Source organism: Diorhabda sublineata, chromosome 9 (genome assembly GCF_026230105.1).
Source record: "Diorhabda sublineata isolate icDioSubl1.1 chromosome 9, icDioSubl1.1, whole genome shotgun sequence".
Taxonomy (NCBI): domain Eukaryota; kingdom Metazoa; phylum Arthropoda; class Insecta; order Coleoptera; family Chrysomelidae; genus Diorhabda; species Diorhabda sublineata.
Genome location: NC_079482.1, coordinates 1,778,389 through 1,799,166, shown reverse-complemented (window position 1 = coordinate 1,799,166; position 20,778 = coordinate 1,778,389). Strand labels below are relative to the sequence as shown.

Sequence of the window (20,778 nt, the reverse complement as noted above, 5' to 3'; positions counted from 1 at the left end):
AACCTCATTTTATGATTTGAGGCAATTGGGGAAACACTGAATCACCTCAAGATGATGATGGAGCCTACAAAAAATGTGATAATATCGAAAAAACGAGCACCTACAAATTCTCGGCAGATGCAATGAGGTAAACTGATAGAATAGGTTTGACATGGGTCGGATATTTCGCGGTGTTGAAGCTCTAACCTCAACGAAGGTTACCATGAACAAAATCTTCTTAATAGCAAGAAGACAAGTTCGAAATGGAACCAAGCACGAAGAAAAGAGAAGACGCTGATGGATGGATTCAAGGACATCGACATCTCAAGGACGACAAGTTGCTAATTACAGAAAGAACTACCAAACGCGGGATAATCCACAATATAGCCTGGATCTTGTCTAGTGCGATTTCTAATGAAAGTATTTCGAAAGGAAGTGACATTTTTGGAAGAATAACTTTTATAATAAACTTCAATTATTGAGGAAAACTCATAGAAAATTTTCCTTTTCGGTCATGGTCATTTTTACCTTGATAGCGGGTAAATTAATGATCGCGCCTCGTATATTCGTTTGAAGCAAAACGTGTCCTGGTATGGGACAATCGATTTCGATTAAAAAAAGTGAAATTTTGCATTATGCAACGTGCATTTCGAAAAACAAACCCACCGAAAAATAATAATTGGATTTCTGAAAAAAAAAAGGAAAAAGGATTTTTTTTTAACAAAAACTACAGTAGCCTTTAGGGTCAACTTTAGATCATGCTTTCCATGGGCTAAATCCTAGACTATTTATATGGTTAGGTGTGAAATCGCATGCACATAGATTTTGTCATTTTCTCATAATCCGATGCAGTTATAAACATTTAGTTAAAAAAAAAAAATAACCTACGTGTAGATATTTCATATTTATACACAATTTTTTCTAGTACGGTTAACAAATCCAGAAATTTTTATATCCAAACGATCTAATTAAAATCTGAAATATGGCAACTACGTACGACTAGAACAATATGTGTAATATAATGGGAAGAAAAAGCTTTACTAAAAATCTATGTAGCAAAACATCCCAAAGCCACCAATAGAAACCAACACAAAATGTATAAAAATTCGTCATAATTTAAAACGGTTTCAATCTAAGTCTAATTTATGCTTGTCGCAATAACAATAACACTAAATCCACCTCTAGTAAGATTCGTGGAACTGTTCCTAAATGAAAATAAAAGCCCAACTCTACTTTATTAGAAAATGTTTATGGTTCAGAGAATTTTTTTCTAAAATCTCTTGAAATGATCAAAATTAGAGAGATTTTTAATCAGATCGAATGTTTTATGTCGAAAATAATCGATTATTTTCAATTTACAATCGATTTTGTCGAAAAGTAAGTCATTTTCAAATATTTTCTATCAAAGTTTCGATAATTTCATTCAAAATGTCAATTATGACAGCTGTCATTGAGAAAATTGAAAAATAATAGTGAATCTCATGAAATGATAAAAATTAAAAAGAATTTCATGTATATCAACGATTTTCTATCAATAATAATCGATTCTTTTCAATTTACAATCGATTTTGTCGAAAAGTAAGTCATTTTCAAATATTTTCCATCAAAGTTTCGATAATTTCATTCGGAATGTCAATTATGACAGCTGTCATTGAGAAAATTGAAAAATAATAGTGAATCTCATGAAATGATAAAAATTAAAAAGAATTTCATGTATATCAACGATTTTCTATCAATAATAATCGATTCTTTTCAATTTACAATCGATTTTGTCGAAAAGTAAGTCATTTTCAAATATTTCCCGTCAGTTTCGATAATTTCATTCAAAATGTCAACTATGACAGCTGTCATTGAGAAAATTGAAAAATAATAGTGAATCTCATGAAATTTTAAAAATCAAAAATAGTTTCATGTAGATCAACGATTTTCTATCAATAATAATCGATTCTTTTCAATTTACAATCGATTTTGTCGAAAAGTAAGTCATTTTCAAATATTTCCCGTCAGTTTCGATAATTTCATTCAAAATGTCAACTATGACAGCTGTCATTGAGAAAATTGAAAAATAATAGTGAATCTCATGAAATTTTAAAAATCAAAAATAGTTTCATGTAGATCAACGATTTTCTATCAATAATAATCGATTCTTTTCAATTTACAATCGATTTTGTCGAAAAGTAAGTCATTTTCAAATATTTCCCGTCAGTTTCGATAATTTCATTCAAAATGTCAACTATGACAGCTGTCATTGAGAAAATTGAAAAATAATAGTGAATCTCATGAAATTTTAAAAATCAAAAATAGTTTCATGTAGATCAACGATTTTCTATCAATAATAATCGATTCTTTTCAATTTACAATCGATTTTGTCGAAAAGTAAGTCATTTTCAAATATTTTCCATCAAAGTTTCGATAATTTCATTCGAAATGTCCATTATGACAGCTGTCATTGAGAAAATTGAAAAATAATAGTGAATCTCATGAAATTTTAAAAATCAAAAATAGTTTCATGTAGATCAACGATTTTCTATCAATAATAATCGATTCTTTTCAATTTACAATCGATTTTGTCGAAAAGTAAGTCATTTTCAAATATTTCCCGTCAGTTTCGATAATTTCATTCAAAATGTCAACTATGACAGCTGTCATTGAGAAAATTGAAAAATAATAGTGAATCTCATGAAATTTTAAAAATCAAAAATAGTTTCATGTAGATCAACGATTTTCTATCAATAATAATCGATTCTTTTCAATTTACAATCGATTTTGTCGAAAAGTAAGTCATTTTCAAATATTTCCCGTCAGTTTCGATAATTTCATTCAAAATGTCAACTATGACAGCTGTCATTGAGAAAATTGAAAAATAATAGTGAATCTCATGAAATTTTAAAAATCAAAAATAGTTTCATGTAGATCAACGATTTTCTATCAATAATAATCGATTCTTTTCAATTTACAATCGATTTTGTCGAAAAGTAAGTCATTTTCAAATATTTCCCGTCAGTTTCGATAATTTCATTCAAAATGTCAACTATGACAGCTGTCATTGAGAAAATTGAAAAATAATAGTGAATCTCATGAAATTTTAAAAATCAAAAATAGTTTCATGTAGATCAACGATTTTCTATCAATAATAATCGATTCTTTTCAATTTACAATCGATTTTGTCGAAAAGTAAGTCATTTTCAAATATTTCCCGTCAGTTTCGATAATTTCATTCAAAATGTCAACTATGACAGCTGTCATTGAGAAAATTGAAAAATAATAGTGAATATCATGAAATTTTAAAAATCAAAAATAGTTTCATGTAGATCAACGATTTTCTATCAATAATAATCGATTCTTTTCAATTTACAATCGATTTTGTCGAAAAGTAAGTCATTTTCAAATATTTCCCGTCAGTTTCGATAATTTCATTCAAAATGTCAACTATGACAGCTGTCATTGAGAAAATTGAAAAATAATAGTGAATCTCATGAAATTTTAAAAATCAAAAATAGTTTCATGTAGATCAACGATTTTCTATCAATAATAATCGATTCTTTTCAATTTACAATCGATTTTGTCGAAAAGTAAGTCATTTTCAAATATTTCCCGTCAGTTTCGATAATTTCATTCAAAATGTCAACTATGACAGCTGTCATTGAGAAAATTGAAAAATAATAGTGAATCTCATGAAATTTTAAAAATCAAAAATAGTTTCATGTAGATCAACGATTTTCTATCAATAATAATCGATTCTTTTCAATTTACAATCGATTTTGTCGAAAAGTAAGTCATTTTCAAATATTTCCCGTCAGTTTCGATAATTTCATTCAAAATGTCAACTATGACAGCTGTCATTGAGAAAATTGAAAAATAATAGTGAATCTCATGAAATTTTAAAAATCAAAAATAGTTTCATGTAGATCAACGATTTTCTATCAATAATAATCGATTCTTTTCAATTTACAATCGATTTTGTCGAAAAGTAAGTCATTTTCAAATATTTTCCATCAAAGTTTCGATAATTTCATTCGAAATGTCAATTATGACAGCTGTCATTGAGAAAATTGAAAAATAATAGTGAATCTCATGAAATGATAAAAATTAAAAAGAATTTCATGTATATCAACGATTTTCTATCAATAATAATCGATTCTTTTCAATTTACAATCGATTTTGTCGAAAAGTAAGTCATTTTCAAATATTTCCCGTCAGTTTCGATAATTTCATTCAAAATGTCAACTATGACAGCTGTCATTGAGAAAATTGAAAAATAATAGTGAATCTCATGAAATTTTAAAAATCAAAAATAGTTTCATGTAGATCAACGATTTTCTATCAATAATAATCGATTCTTTTCAATTTACAATCGATTTTGTCGAAAAGTAAGTCATTTTCAAATATTTCCCGTCAGTTTCGATAATTTCATTCAAAATGTCAACTATGACAGCTGTCATTGAGAAAATTGAAAAATAATAGTGAATCTCATGAAATTTTAAAAATCAAAAATAGTTTCATGTAGATCAACGATTTTCTATCAATAATAATCGATTCTTTTCAATTTACAATCGATTTTGTCGAAAAGTAAGTCATTTTCAAATATTTCCCGTCAGTTTCGATAATTTCATTCAAAATGTCAACTATGACAGCTGTCATTGAGAAAATTGAAAAATAATAGTGAATCTCATGAAATTTTAAAAATCAAAAATAGTTTCATGTAGATCAACGATTTTCTATCAATAATAATCGATTCTTTTCAATTTACAATCGATTTTGTCGAAAAGTAAGTCATTTTCAAATATTTCCCGTCAGTTTCGATAATTTCATTCAAAATGTCAACTATGACAGCTGTCATTGAGAAAATTGAAAAATAATAGTGAATCTCATGAAATTTTAAAAATCAAAAATAGTTTCATGTAGATCAACGATTTTCTATCAATAATAATCGATTCTTTTCAATTTACAATCGATTTTGTCGAAAAGTAAGTCATTTTCAAATATTTCCCGTCAGTTTCGATAATTTCATTCAAAATGTCAACTATGACAGCTGTCATTGAGAAAATTGAAAAATAATAGTGAATCTCATGAAATTTTAAAAATCAAAAATAGTTTCATGTAGATCAACGATTTTCTATCAATAATAATCGATTCTTTTCAATTTACAATCGATTTTGTCGAAAAGTAAGTCATTTTCAAATATTTTCCATCAAAGTTTCGATAATTTCATTCGAAATGTCAATTATGACAGCTGTCATTGAGAAAATTGAAAAATAATAGTGAATCTCATGAAATGATAAAAATTAAAAAGAATTTCATGTATATCAACGATTTTCTATCAATAATAATCGATTCTTTTCAATTTACAATCGATTTTGTCGAAAAGTAAGTCATTTTCAAATATTTCCCGTCAGTTTCGATAATTTCATTCAAAATGTCAACTATGACAGCTGTCATTGAGAAAATTGAAAAATAATAGTGAATCTCATGAAATTTTAAAAATCAAAAATAGTTTCATGTAGATCAACGATTTTCTATCAATAATAATCGATTCTTTTCAATTTACAATCGATTTTGTCGAAAAGTAAGTCATTTTCAAATATTTTCCATCAAAGTTTCGATAATTTCATTCAAAATGTCAATTTTGAAAGCTGTCATTGAGAAAATTGAAAAATAATAGTGAATCTCATGAAATTTTAAAAATCAAAAATAGTTTCATGTAGATCAACGATTTTCTATCAATAATAATCGATTCTTTTCAATTTACAATCGATTTTGTCGAAAAGTAAGTCATTTTCAAATATTTCCCGTCAGTTTCGATAATTTCATTCAAAATGTCAACTATGACAGCTGTCATTGAGAAAATTGAAAAATAATAGTGAATCTCATGAAATTTTAAAAATCAAAAAGAATTTCATGTATATCAACGATTTTCTATCAATAATAATCGATTATTTTTAATTTACAATCGATTTTGTCGAAAAGTAAGTCATTTTCAAATATTTTCCATCAAAGTTTCGATAATTTCATTCAAAATGTCAATTTTGAAAGCTGTCATTAAGAAAATTGAAAAATAATAGTGAATCTCATGAAATTTTAAAAATCAAAAAGAATTTCATCTATATCAACGATTTTCTATCAATAATAATCGATTCTTTTCAATTTACAATCGATTTTGTCGAAAAGTAAGTCATTTTCAAATATTTCCCGTCAGTTTCGATAATTTCATTCAAAATGTCAACTATGACAGCTGTCATTGAGAAAATTGAAAAATAATAGTGAATCTCATGAAATTTTAAAAATCAAAAAGAATTTCATGTATATCAACGATTTTCTATCAATAATAATCGATTATTTTTAATTTACAATCGATTTTGTCGAAAAGTAAGTCATTTTCAAATATTTTCCATCAAAGTTTCGATAATTTCATTCAAAATGTCAATTTTGAAAGCTGTCATTGAGAAAATTGAAAAATAATAGTGAATCTCATGAAATTTTAAAAATCAAAAATAGTTTCATGTAGATCAACGATTTTCTATCAATAATAATCGATTCTTTTCAATTTACAATCGATTTTGTCGAAAAGTAAGTCATTTTCAAATATTTCCCGTCAGTTTCGATAATTTCATTCAAAATGTCAACTATGACAGCTGTCATTGAGAAAATTGAAAAATAATAGTGAATCTCATGAAATTTTAAAAATCAAAAATAGTTTCATGTAGATCAACGATTTTCTATCAATAATAATCGATTCTTTTCAATTTACAATCGATTTTGTCGAAAAGTAAGTCATTTTCAAATATTTCCCATCAGTTTCGATAATTTCATTCAAAATGTCAACTATGACAGCTGTCATTGAGAAAATTGAAAAATAATAGTGAATCTCATGAAATTTTAAAAATCAAAAAGAATTTCATGTATATCAACGATTTTCTATCAATAATAATCGATTATTTTTAATTTACAATCGATTTTGTCGAAAAGTAAGTCATTTTCAAATATTTTCCATCAAAGTTTCGATAATTTCATTCAAAATGTCAATTTTGAAAGCTGTCATTAAGAAAATTGAAAAATAATAGTGAATCTCATGAAATTTTAAAAATCAAAAAGAATTTCATCTATATCAACGATTTTCTATCAATAATAATCGATTCTTTTCAATTTACAATCGATTTTGTCGAAAAGTAAGTCATTTTCAAATATTTCCCATCAGTTTCGATAATTTCATTCAAAATGTCAACTATGACAGCTGTCATTGAGAAAATTGAAAAATAATAGTGAATCTCATGAAATTTTAAAAATCAAAAATAGTTTCATGTAGATCAACGATTTTCTATCAATAATAATCGATTCTTTTCAATTTACAATCGATTTTGTCGAAAAGTAAGTCATTTTCAAATATTTCCCGTCAGTTTCGATAATTTCATTCAAAATGTCAACTATGACAGCTGTCATTGAGAAAATTGAAAAATAATAGTGAATCTCATGAAATGATAAAAATCAAAAAGAATTTCATCTATATCAACGATTTTCTATCAATAATAATCGATTCTTTTCAATTTACAATCGATTTTGTCGAAAAGTAAGTCATTTTCAAATATTTTCCATCAAAGTTTCGATAATTTCATTCGAAATGTCAATTTTGACAGCTGTCATTGAGAAAATTGAAAAATAATAGTGAATCTCATGAAATTTTAAAAATCAAAAATAGTTTCATGTAGATCAACGATTTTCTATCAATAATAATCGATTCTTTTCAATTTACAATCGATTTTGTCGAAAAGTAAGTCATTTTCAAATATTTCCCATCAGTTTCGATAATTTCATTCAAAATGTCAACTATGACAGCTGTCATTGAGAAAATTGAAAAATAATAGTGAATCTCATGAAATTTTAAAAATCAAAAATAGTTTCATGTAGATCAACGATTTTCTATCAATAATAATCGATTCTTTTCAATTTACAATCGATTTTGTCGAAAAGTAAGTCATTTTCAAATATTTCCCGTCAGTTTCGATAATTTCATTCAAAATGTCAACTATGACAGCTGTCATTGAGAAAATTGAAAAATAATAGTGAATCTCATGAAATTTTAAAAATCAAAAATAGTTTCATGTAGATCAACGATTTTCTATCAATAATAATCGATTCTTTTCAATTTACAATCGATTTTGTCGAAAAGTAAGTCATTTTCAAATATTTCCCGTCAGTTTCGATAATTTCATTCAAAATGTCAACTATGACAGCTGTCATTGAGAAAATTGAAAAATAATAGTGAATCTCATGAAATGATAAAAATCAAAAAGAATTTCATCTATATCAACGATTTTCTATCAATAATAATCGATTCTTTTCAATTTACAATCGATTTTGTCGAAAAGTAAGTCATTTTCAAATATTTCCCATCAGTTTCGATAATTTCATTCAAAATGTCAATTATGACAGCTATCCAACTCTATCAAGATTCGAGAAACTGTTCCTAAATAAAAATAAAAGCCCAACTCTACTTTTTTTACATGAGATACTAGAGGTGGTTGAAATCTACTATTAGTGAAATGACCTTCACGTATAAGAAGTAACGGTAATTTGTTTGTTTTTTAATAGAGGTGCGTAACGTTATTTTAGTAACGGTTATTGTCATTACAATTTTTCCAGTCGGTTATTTGGTGAGATGGATATGAAGTTTGAAAAACAGAACATATCAATAAAAACCAGACGAACTGAGAAATAGCTTCTACAGCACAACCATTAACGTAAAATAAAAAATAAACGGAAAATAAAACCAAAATTTTCCTACGCCATCATAATGTCATGTATCTTGTTTTCAGTAATGTCATCAAATTGCACAAATTTCATAAATATTTTCATCTATATACAGGATGGAACATAAATATAAAATTTTATATTCTTTTATGATTCACCCTGTATTATATTGTTCGTATATCATATGTATATAATAAAATTGTATAACATGCGATTGAGAATAATTTTTCGATAAGAAAAAAGAGCCTGATCAGCTTTGCTGCTATTAATTCCAAAATAGAATTCATTGTACAGGGTGGACTCCACTAGAAAAGCCCATAGAACGAAATTTCAATGAACCTAAACTACCCCTAAAGATTTCTGCCACATTTTCTGGAATTTGGCACTTTGATAGTTTGAGCAAGTTGAAGTTTTTGGGGCTTCCTGCCCATTGAGACCTTTGTTCAGCTTGATTTGAACTATCATAGCGCCAAATTTTAGAAAAACTGGCCAGTACCCCTCCATTTACGATTCCCTTGGTCACTTCAGAGGCAGTTTTGGAGAATTGGAGACGTTTGGGGCTTCCTGTCCATTGAGACCTTTGTTCAGCTTGACTTGAACTATCATAGCGCCAAATTTGAGGAAAACTGGCCAGTACCCCTCCACTTATGGTACCATTGGTCACTTCAGAGGCAGTTTTGGAAAATTGGAGGCATTTGGGATGTCCTGCCTATTGAGATCTATGATCAGCTTGATTTGAACTATCATAGCGCCAAATTTGAGGAAAACTGGCCAGTAACCCTCCATTTATGGTACCATTGGTCACTTCAGAGGCAGTTTTGGAAAATTGGAGGCATTTGGGGTGTCCTGCCTATTGAGATCTATGATCAGCTTGATTTGAACTATCATAGCGCCAAATTTGAGGAAAACTGGCCAGTAACCCTCCATTTATGGTACCATTGGTCACTTCAGAGGCAGTTTTGGAAAATTGGAGGCATTTGGGGTGTCCTGCCTATTGAGATCTATGATCAGCTTGATTTGAACTATCATAGCGCCAAATTTGAGGAAAACTGGCCAGTAACCCTCCATTTATGGTACCATTGGTCACTTCAGAGGCAGTTTTGGAAAATTGGAGGCATTTGGGGTGTCCTGCCTATTGAGATCTATGATCAGCTTGATTTGAACTATCATAGCGCCAAATTTGAGGAAAACTGGCCAGTAACCCTCCATTTATGGTACCATTGGTCACTTCAGAGGCAGTTTTGGAAAATTGGAGGCATTTGGGGTGTCCTGCCTATTGAGATCTATGATCAGCTTGATTTGAACTATCATAGCGCCAAATTTGAGGAAAACTGGCCAGTAACCCTCCATTTATGGTACCATTGGTCACTTCAGAGGCAGTTTTGGAAAATTGGAGGCATTTGGGGTGTCCTGCCTATTGAGATCTATGATCAGCTTGATTTGAACTATCATAGCGCCAAATTTGAGGAAAACTGGCCAGTAACCCTCCGTTTATGGTACCCTTGCCACTTCAGAGACAGTTTTGGAAAATTGGAGGCATTTGGGGTGTCCTGCCTATTGAGATCTATGATCAGCTTGATTTGAACTATCATAGCGCCAAATTTGAGGAAAACTGGCCAGTAACCCTCCATTTATGGTACCATTGGTCACTTCAGAGGCAGTTTTGGAAAATTGGAGGCATTTGGGGTGTCCTGCCTATTGAGATCTATGATCAGCTTGATTTGAACTATCATAGCGCCAAATTTGAGGAAAACTGGCCAGTAACCCTCCATTTATGGTACCCTTGCCACTTCAGAGACACTTTTGGAGGATTGGAGGCTTTTGGGGTGTCCTGCCTATTGAGATCTATGATCAGCTTGCTTTGAACTTTGAAAAACTGGCCAGTATTTTCCAGTTCTAGTACCTTCGGACACTTCAAGAGGTAGTTTTGGCGGATTGGGGAATTATGGACTTCTTTGACACAGTGATAGTTTGAGGCAAGCTGAAGTTTTTGGGGTTTTCTCCATTGAGACCTTTGGTAAGGTTGATTTGAGCTATCATGTGCCACATATCCGAAAAACTGGCAGGTACCACTCCCCTTATGGTACCCTTTGGTCACTTCATAGGCCATTTTTGGGGATTGGAGGCTATTGGGGTGTCCTGCCCATTAAGACTTTAAATAATCTTGCTTTGAACTATCATGTGGCAAATTTGAGAAAAACTGGCCAGTATTTTTCCAGTTCTAGTACCTTCGGACTCTTCAAGGGGTAGTTTTGGCGGATTGGGGAGTTTTGGACACTTGGAAACTTGACACAACGTGCCAAGTTTCAGAAAAATTGGCCAAAACCTACTCCACTCCTCTCGGGGTACATTCGGACACTTAAGGGGTAATTTTTAACGGGGTTTGGTGCGTTTTGGTGAGACTATCCAGAAAAAATTGCCGAAACCCGATTTCTATTATGATTGGGCGCAATCTTTTGAAAAACATTTGGAAAACTTACGTGGAAAGTGTCCGACTGTTTTTCGCTTCCAAAAAGAGTGCAATGGCTACCTTATCGGTCTGATCTATCACCCTGTTACCTCTTTCTCTTCCCGAAAATCAAAAACGACCCAAAAAGAACCCATTTTGAATTAATTTTCTACTGTAAAGCCCGTTTTACATTAATTAATCATCAGACCTCGTATATTCCGAATTGTATTAACGAAATAAAAAGTTAGGTTATGTCATGCTTCTATTTTGTCGGGAGAGTTTCGAGGGAAACTTGTGAGACACGATCTAAGGGCTTTCCGTGTACCACGACCCTTAAAACAATCTACTAGGGTGACGGTATACTAAAAATTTTTCGATAGTTACTTAAAGGTTCTCAAAAATAACTCAATCGTCTATTAGTTAATCGATCGATCGAAAATAAAGATAACTTCCATTAGATAATCGATTTTATATCACCAATAATCGATACTTTTCAAGTCACAATCGATTTTGTCGAGAAATACTTCGATTATTTTCGATAATTATATTTGTCAATGTCAATTTTGACAGCTGTCATTGAGAAAATTGAAAAATAATAGTGAATCTCATGAAATTTTAAAAATCAAAAATAGTTTCATGTAGATCAACGATTTTCTACCAATAATAATCGATTCTTTTCGATAATTTCTTGTACAATGTCAATTGTGACAGAAGTTATTGAAAAATTTTGAAAATATTCATCAAATTACTGTTACTGAAAAAAACTTTTTTGTTAAATTTTTAACCTGTATAGAAATATGTCAACATTTTAATTTTAGAGATTTCGTGCAATTTTCAAAATTTTAAAAACTTGTAACTAATATTTGAATATTTCTTTTTATTTATTACTCATGTTAAAATTCGAAAATATTATTCTAGTTTATTTTTATGAAATCATTAATATTGACAGAGGATATTTTTGGAACCTTCACAGACGCATTCACTGCAAAATGCACTGTTCGTTTCGTAACATATTGTTGTGAAAAAACATGTAAGAAACAATTCAATTATTTCAAAAATCTCATTGATTTTTAATAGTCCAGTTAATTATTTCAAAAATCTCATCGATTTTCAATAGTCCAGTCAAAAATTTCAGGAATTTCATCGAATTTTAATAATCCAGTCAATTATTCGAAAAATTTCATTGATTTTAATAAGCCAGTCAAAAATCTCATCGATTTTTAATAGGCCAGTCAAACATTTCATTGATTTTTAATAGTCCAGTCTAAAATCTCATCGAATTTTAATAGTCCAGTCAAAAATCTCATCGAATTTTAATAATCCAGTCAAAAATCTCATTGAATTTTAATAATCCAGTCAAATATTTAAAAAATTTCATTGATTTTAATAGGCCAGTCAAAAATCTCATCGAATTTTAATAGGCCAGTCAAAATCTCATCGAATTTTAATAGTCCAGTCAAAAATCTCATCGATTTTTAATAGTCCAGTCAAAAATCTCAACGAATTTTAATAATCCAGTCAAAAATCTCAACGAATTTTAATAATCCAGTCAAAAATCTCATTGAATTTTAATAATCCAGTCAAATATTTAAAAAATATCATTGATTTTAATAGGCCAGTCAAAATTCTCATCGAATTTTAATAAGCCAGTCAAAAATCTCATTGAATTTTAATAATCCAGTCAAATATTTAAAAAATTTCATTGATTTTAATAGGCCAGTCAAAATTCTTATCGAATTTTAATAAGCCAGTCAAAAATCTCATCGAATTTTAATAAGCCAGTCAAAAATCTCATCGAATTTTAATAGGCCAGTCAAAATTCTTATCGAATTTTAATAAGCCAGTCAAAAATCTCATCGAATTTTAATAAGCCAGTCAAAAATCTCATCGAATTTTAATAGGCCAGTCAAAATTCTTATCGAATTTTAATAAGCCAGTCAAAAATCTCATCGAATTTTAATAGTCCAGTCAAAAATCTCATCGAATTTTAATAAGCCAGTCAAAAATCTCATCGATTTTTAATAGGCCAGTCAAAAATTTCATTGATTTTTAATAGTCCAGTCTAAAATCTCATCGTATTTTAATAGTCCAGTCAAAAATCTCAACGAATTTTAATAATCCAGTCAAAAATCTCATTGAATTTTAATAATCCAGTCAAATATTTAAAAAATTTCATTGATTTTAATAGGCCAGTCAAAATTCTCATCGAATTTTAATAGTCCAGTCAAAAATCTCATCGAATTTTAATAGTCCAGTCAAAAATCTCATCGAATTTTAATAAGCCAGTCAAAAATCTCATCGATTTTTAATAGGCCAGTCAAAAATTTCATTGATTTTTAATAGTCCAGTCTAAAATCTCATCGTATTTTAATAGTCCAGTCAAAAATCTCAACGAATTTTAATAATCCAGTCAAAAATCTCATTGAATTTTAATAATTCAGTCAAATATTTAAAAAATTTCATTGATTTTAATAGGCCAGTCAAAATTCTCATCGAATTTTAATAGTCCAGTCAAAAATCTCATCGAATTTTAATAAGCCAGTCAAAAATCTCATCGATTTTTAATAGGCCAGTCAAAAATTTCAGGAATTTCATTGATTTTAATAGGCCAGTCAAAAATCTCATCGATTTTTAATAGGCCAGTCAAAAATTTCAGGAATTTCATCGAATTTTAATAATCCAGTCAATTATTCGAAAAATTTCATTGATTTTAATAGGCCAGTCAAAAATCTAATCGAATTTTAATAATCCAGTCAAAAATTTCAGGAATATCATCGAATTTTAATAGTCCAATAAATTATTCGAAAAATTTCATAGACTTTTAATAGGCCAGTCAAAAATATTTATCGTTTTTTTAAAAGACCAGTCAATTATTTCAAAAATTTCATCGAATTTTAATAATCCAGTCAATTATTCGAAAAATTTCATTGTTTGTAATAGTCCAGTCAAAAATCACATCTATTTGTAAAATGCCAGTGAATTATTTCGAAAATTTCATAAATTTGCAATAGGCAAGTCAATAGTTTGAAAAACCTCTCCGATTTTTAATAGGCTAGTCAAATAATCGAATATCTTCATTTTCAAAAATCAAAAAATCAATTAGGAATATATCGAAAATGGTAATTTTTTCAAATTAGTGTATCCGCGTTTATTTCCTTTTTAAAAATTAAATGATTATTTTATCTAAAAACTAAAATAAACTAGTTAATTTAATAGCAACATAGCTGGCTCGAAAATAAATAAATTTTATATTGATTTCATTATAATTATAAAAAAATTTTACATACCTTAGATCCACGTTCGTTGAAAATTATTTCTACATCTAAAATTGGGCCAAATTGCTGCAATAAAAACATGCAGTCATAATAAGAAAAACAGAAATTACTATAAAATTATTCAAATTCAAAAAATTCATTCAAATATATATCGTTACGATTCGTCCACTGATAAAGACCACGAAGCCGGCCCTGTTCGATTACGTTACTCGATGCTTAAGTTTGGCGAAGGCGCCTACTGTATTTACATACATCTAAATGTCGGCTAATTCTTTTGTTTTTTTGTGAACTGTTTATATTGTTTTTTTGGTTGGTTGGTTACGGCAAATTAAGAGATTTCCAGGAAATCGAACATTCGGGAAAGCGAGATTGTATATAGAAATGACTAACGTCTAGATTTTCATCTATTGGAAAATTAATTTCAAAAATGTCATCGATTTTCAATAGTCCAGTCAATTATTTCAAAAATCTCATCGATTTTCAATAATCTAGTCAATTATTTCAAAAATGTCATCGATTTTCAATAGTCCAGTCAATTATTTAAAAAATGTCATCGATTTTCAATAGTCCAGTCAATTATTTAAAAAATGTCATCGATTTTCAATAGTCCAGTCAATTATTTCAAAAATGTCATCGATTTTCAATAGTCCAGTCAATTATTTCAAAAATGTCATCGATTTTCAATAATCCAGTCAATTATTTCAAAAATGTCATCGATTTTCAATAGTCCAATCAATTATTTCAAAAATATCATCGATTTTCAATAATCCAGTCAATTATTTCAAAAATGTCATCGATTTTCAATAGTCCAGTCAATTATTTCAAAAATGTCATCGATTTTCAATAGTCCAGTCAATTATTTCAAAAATCTCATCGATTTTCAATAGTCCAGTCAATTATTTCAAAAATGTCATCGATTTTCAATAGTCCAGTTAATTATTTCAAAAATCTCATCGATTTTCAATAGTCCAGTCAATTATTTCAAAAATGTCATCGATTTTCAATAATCCAGTCAATTATTTCAAAAATGTCATCGATTTTCAATAGTCCAGTCAATTATTTCAAAAATGTCATCGATTTTCAATAGTCCAGTTAATTATTTCAAAAATGTCATCGATTTTCAATAGTCCAGTTAATTATTTCAAAAATCTCATCGATTTTCAATAGTCCAGTCAATTATTTCAAAAATGTCATCGATTTTCAATAGTCCAGTTAATTATTTCAAAAATCTCATCGATTTTCAATAGTCCAGTCAATTATTTCAAAAATGTCATCGATTTTCAATAATCCAGTCAATTATTTCAAAAATGTCATCGATTTTCAATAGTCCAGTCAATTATTTCAAAAATCTCATCGATTTTCAATAGTCCAGTCAATTATTTCAAAAATCTCATCGATTTTCAATAGTCCAGTCAATTATTTCAAAAATGTCATAGATTTTCAATAGTCGTCAATTATTTCAAAAATGTCATCGATTTTCAATAGTCCAGTTAATTATTTCAAAAATCTCATCGATTTTCAATAGTCCAGTCAATTATTTCAAAAATGTCATCGATTTTCAATAGTCCAGTTAATTATTTCAAGAATCTCATCGATTTTCAATAGTCCAGTCAATTATTTCAAAAATCTCATCGATTTTCAATAGTCCAGTCAATTATTTCAAAAATGTCATCGATTTTCAATAGTCCAGTCAATTATTTCAAAAATGTCATAGATTTTCAATAGTCGTCAATTATTTCAAAAATGTCATAGATTTTCAATAGTCCAGTCAATTATTTCAAAAATCTCATCGATTTTCAATAGTCCAGTCAATTATTTCAAAAATGTCATAGATTTTCAATAGTCGTCAATTATTTCAAAAATGTCATCGATTTTCAATAGTCCAGTTAATTATTTCAAAAATCTCATCGATTTTCAATAGTCCAGTCAATTATTTCAAAAATGTCATCGATTTTCAATAGTCCAGTTAATTATTTCAAGAATCTCATCGATTTTCAATAGTCCAGTCAATTATTTCAAAAATCTCATCGATTTTCAATAGTCCAGTCAATTATTTCAAAAATGTCATAGATTTTCAATAGTCCAGTCAATTATTTCAAAAATGTCATCGATTTTCAATAGTCCAGTTAATTATTTCAAAAATCTCATCGATTTTCAATAGTCCAGTCAATTATTTCAAAAATGTCATCGATTTTCAATAGTCCAGTCAATTATTTCAAAAATGTCATCGATTTTCAATAGTCCAGTTAATTATTTCAAAAATGTCATCGATTTTCAATAGTCCAGTCAATTATTTCAAAAATCTCATCGATTTTCAATAGTCCAGTCAATTATTTCAAAAATCTCATCGATTTTCAATAGTCCAGTCAATTATTTCAAAAATGTCATAGATTTTCAATAGTCCAGTTAATTATTTCAAAAATCTCATCGATTTTCAATAGTCCAGTCAATTATTTCAAAAATGTCATCGATTTTCAATAGTCCAGTTAATTATTTCAAAAATGTCATCGATTTTCAATAGTCCAGTCAATTATTTCAAAAATCTCATCGATTTTCAATAGTCCAGTCAATTATTTCAAAAATGTCATCGATTTTCAATAGTCCAGTTAATTATTTCAAAAATCTCATCGATTTTCAATAGTCCAGTCAATTATTTCAAAAATGTCATCGATTTTCAATAGTCCAGTTAATTATTTCAAAAATCTCATCGATTTTCAATAGTCCAGTCAATTATTTCAAAAATGTCATAGATTTTCAATAGTCCAGTCAATTATTTCAAAAATGTCATCGATTTTCAATAGTCCAGTTAATTATTTCAAAAATCTCATCGATTTTCAATAGTCCAGTCAATTATTTCAAAAATGTCATCGATTTTCAATAGTCCAGTTAATTATTTCAAGAATCTCATCGATTTTCAATAGTCCAGTCAATTATTTCAAAAATCTCATCGATTTTCAATAGTCCAGTCAATTATTTCAAAAATGTCATCGATTTTCAATAGTCCAGTCAATTATTTCAAAAATGTCATAGATTTTCAATAGTCGTCAATTATTTCAAAAATGTCATAGATTTTCAATAGTCCAGTCAATTATTTCAAAAATCTCATCGATTTTCAATAGTCCAGTCAATTATTTCAAAAATGTCATAGATTTTCAATAGTCGTCAATTATTTCAAAAATGTCATCGATTTTCAATAGTCCAGTTAATTATTTCAAAAATCAAATCGATTTTCAATAGTCCAGTCAATTATTTCAAAAATGTCATCGATTTTCAATAGTCCAGTTAATTATTTCAAGAATCTCATCGATTTTCAATAGTCCAGTCAATTATTTCAAAAATCTCATCGATTTTCAATAGTCCAGTCAATTATTTCAAAAATGTCATAGATTTTCAATAGTCCAGTCAATTATTTCAAAAATGTCATCGATTTTCAATAGTCCAGTTAATTATTTCAAAAATCTCATCGATTTTCAATAGTCCAGTCAATTATTTCAAAAATGTCATCGATTTTCAATAGTCCAGTCAATTATTTCAAAAATGTCATCGATTTTCAATAGTCCAGTTAATTATTTCAAGAATCTCATCGATTTTCAATAGTCCAGTCAATTATTTCAAAAATCTCATCGATTTTCAATAGTCCAGTCAATTATTTCAAAAATGTCATCGATTTTCAATAGTCCAGTCAATTATTTCAAAAATGTCATAGATTTTCAATAGTCGTCAATTATTTCAAAAATGTCATAGATTTTCAATAGTCCAGTCAATTATTTCAAAAATCTCATCGATTTTCAATAGTCCAGTCAATTATTTCAAAAATGTCATAGATTTTCAATAGTCGTCAATTATTTCAAAAATGTCATCGATTTTCAATAGTCCAGTTAATTATTTCAAAAATCTCATCGATTTTCAATAGTCCAGTCAATTATTTCAAAAATGTCATCGATTTTCAATAGTCCAGTTAATTATTTCAAGAATCTCATCGATTTTCAATAGTCCAGTCAATTATTTCAAAAATCTCATCGATTTTCAATAGTCCAGTCAATTATTTCAAAAATGTCATAGATTTTCAATAGTCCAGTCAATTATTTCAAAAATGTCATCGATTTTCAATAGTCCAGTTAATTATTTCAAAAATCTCATCGATTTTCAATAGTCCAGTCAATTATTTCAAAAATGTCATCGATTTTCAATAGTCCAGTCAATTATTTCAAAAATGTCATCGATTTTCAATAGTCCAGTTAATTATTTCAAAAATGTCATCGATTTTCAATAGTCCAGTCAATTATTTCAAAAATCTCATCGATTTTCAATAGTCCAGTCAATTATTTCAAAAATCTCATCGATTTTCAATAGTCCAGTCAATTATTTCAAAAATGTCATAGATTTTCAATAGTCCAGTTAATTATTTCAAAAATCTCATCGATTTTCAATAGTCCAGTCAATTATTTCAAAAATGTCATCGATTTTCAATAGTCCAGTTAATTATTTCAAAAATGTCATCGATTTTCAATAGTCCAGTCAATTATTTCAAAAATCTCATCGATTTTCAATAGTCCAGTCAATTATTTCAAAAATGTCATCGATTTTCAATAGTCCAGTTAATTATTTCAAAAATCTCATCGATTTTCAATAGTCCAGTCAATTATTTCAAAAATGTCATCGATTTTCAATAGTCCAGTTAATTATTTCAAAAATCTCATCGATTTTCAATAGTCCAGTCAATTATTTCAAAAATGTCATAGATTTTCAATAGTCCAGTCAATTATTTCAAAAATGTCATCGATTTTCAATAGTCCAGTTAATTATTTCAAAAATCTCATCGATTTTCAATAGTCCAGTCAATTATTTCAAAAATGTCATCGATTTTCAATAGTCCAGTTAATTATTTCAAGAATCTCATCGATTTTCAATAGTCCAGTCAATTATTTCAAAAATCTCATCGATTTTCAATAGTCCAGTCAATTATTTCAAAAATGTCATCGATTTTCAATAGTCCAGTCAATTATTTCAAAAATGTCATAGATTTTCAATAGTCGTCAATTATTTCAAAAATGTCATAGATTTTCAATAGTCCAGTCAATTATTTCAAAAATCTCATCGATTTTCAATAGTCCAGTCAATTATTTCAAAAATGTCATAGATTTTCAATAGTCGTCAATTATTTCAAAAATGTCATCGATTTTCAATAGTCCAGTTAATTATTTCAAAAATCAAATCGATTTTCAATAGTCCAGTCAATTATTTCAAAAATGTCATCGATTTTCAATAGTCCAGTTAATTATTTCAAGAATCTCATCGATTTTCAATAGTCCAGTCAATTATTTCAAAAATCTCATCGATTTTCAATAGTCCAGTCAATTATTTCAAAAATGTCATAGATTTTCAATAGTCCAGTCAATTATTTCAAAAATGTCATCGATTTTCAATAGTCCAGTTAATTATTTCAAAAATCTCATCGATTTTCAATAGTCCAGTCAATTATTTCAAAAATGTCATCGATTTTCAATAGTCCAGTCAATTATTTCAAAAATGTCATCGATTTTCAATAATCCAGTCAATTATTTCAAAAATGTCATCGATTTTCAATAGTCCAGTCAATTATTTCAAAAATCTCATCGATTTTCAATAGTCCAGTCAATTATTTCAAAAATCTCATCGATTTTCAATAGTCCAGTCAATTATTTCAAAAATGTCATAGATTTTCAATAGTCCAGTTAATTATTTCAAAAATCTCATCGATTTTCAATAGTCCAGTCAATTATTTCAAAAATGTCATCGATTTTCAATAGTCCAGTTAATTATTTCAAAAATGTCATCGATTTTCAATAGTCCAGTTAATTATTTCAAAAATGTCATCGATTTTCAATAGTCCAGTTAATTATTTCAAAAATGTCATCGATTTTCAATGGTCCAGTCAATTATTTCAAAAATGTCATCGATTTTCAATAGTCCAGTCAATTATTTCAAAAATGTCATCGATTTTCAATAGTCCAGTCAATTATTTCAAAAATCTCATCGATTTTCAATAGTTCAGTCAATTATTTCAAAAATGTCATCGATTTTCAATAGTCCAGTCAATTATTTCAAAAATCTCATCTATTTTTAATAGGCCAGTCAAAAATTTCAGGAATTTCATCGAATTTTAATAGGCCAGTCAAAAATCTCATCGATTTTTAGAAGGCCAGTCAATAGTTTGAGAAATATTGATTTTCAATAGTCCAGTCAAAAATCTCATCGATTTTTAAAAGGCCAATCGGGTCAAAAGCTGCCGAATAGTTCCTTCAGTAGGTCGGCCATAAATTGGAAGAAGTGTCTTAATTTTGATGGTAA

The 20,778-nt window shown here is 28.4% G+C and overlaps 1 protein-coding gene across 4 annotated transcripts in view; it reads right to left on the bottom strand.

Annotated features, from left to right (window-relative positions):
• LOC130448655 (RNA binding protein fox-1 homolog 1-like) overlaps positions 1 to 20,778 on the bottom strand; it is a 91,018-nt gene that overhangs the window by 39,646 nt on the left and 30,594 nt on the right. For all 4 annotated transcript variants that reach the window (XM_056786109.1, XM_056786110.1, XM_056786111.1 and 1 more), the window contains exon 4: positions 14,461 to 14,514. In XM_056786109.1, coding sequence (XP_056642087.1) covers positions 14,461 to 14,514 — 54 coding nt within the window. The remainder of the gene's footprint in view (positions 1 to 14,460; positions 14,515 to 20,778) is intronic.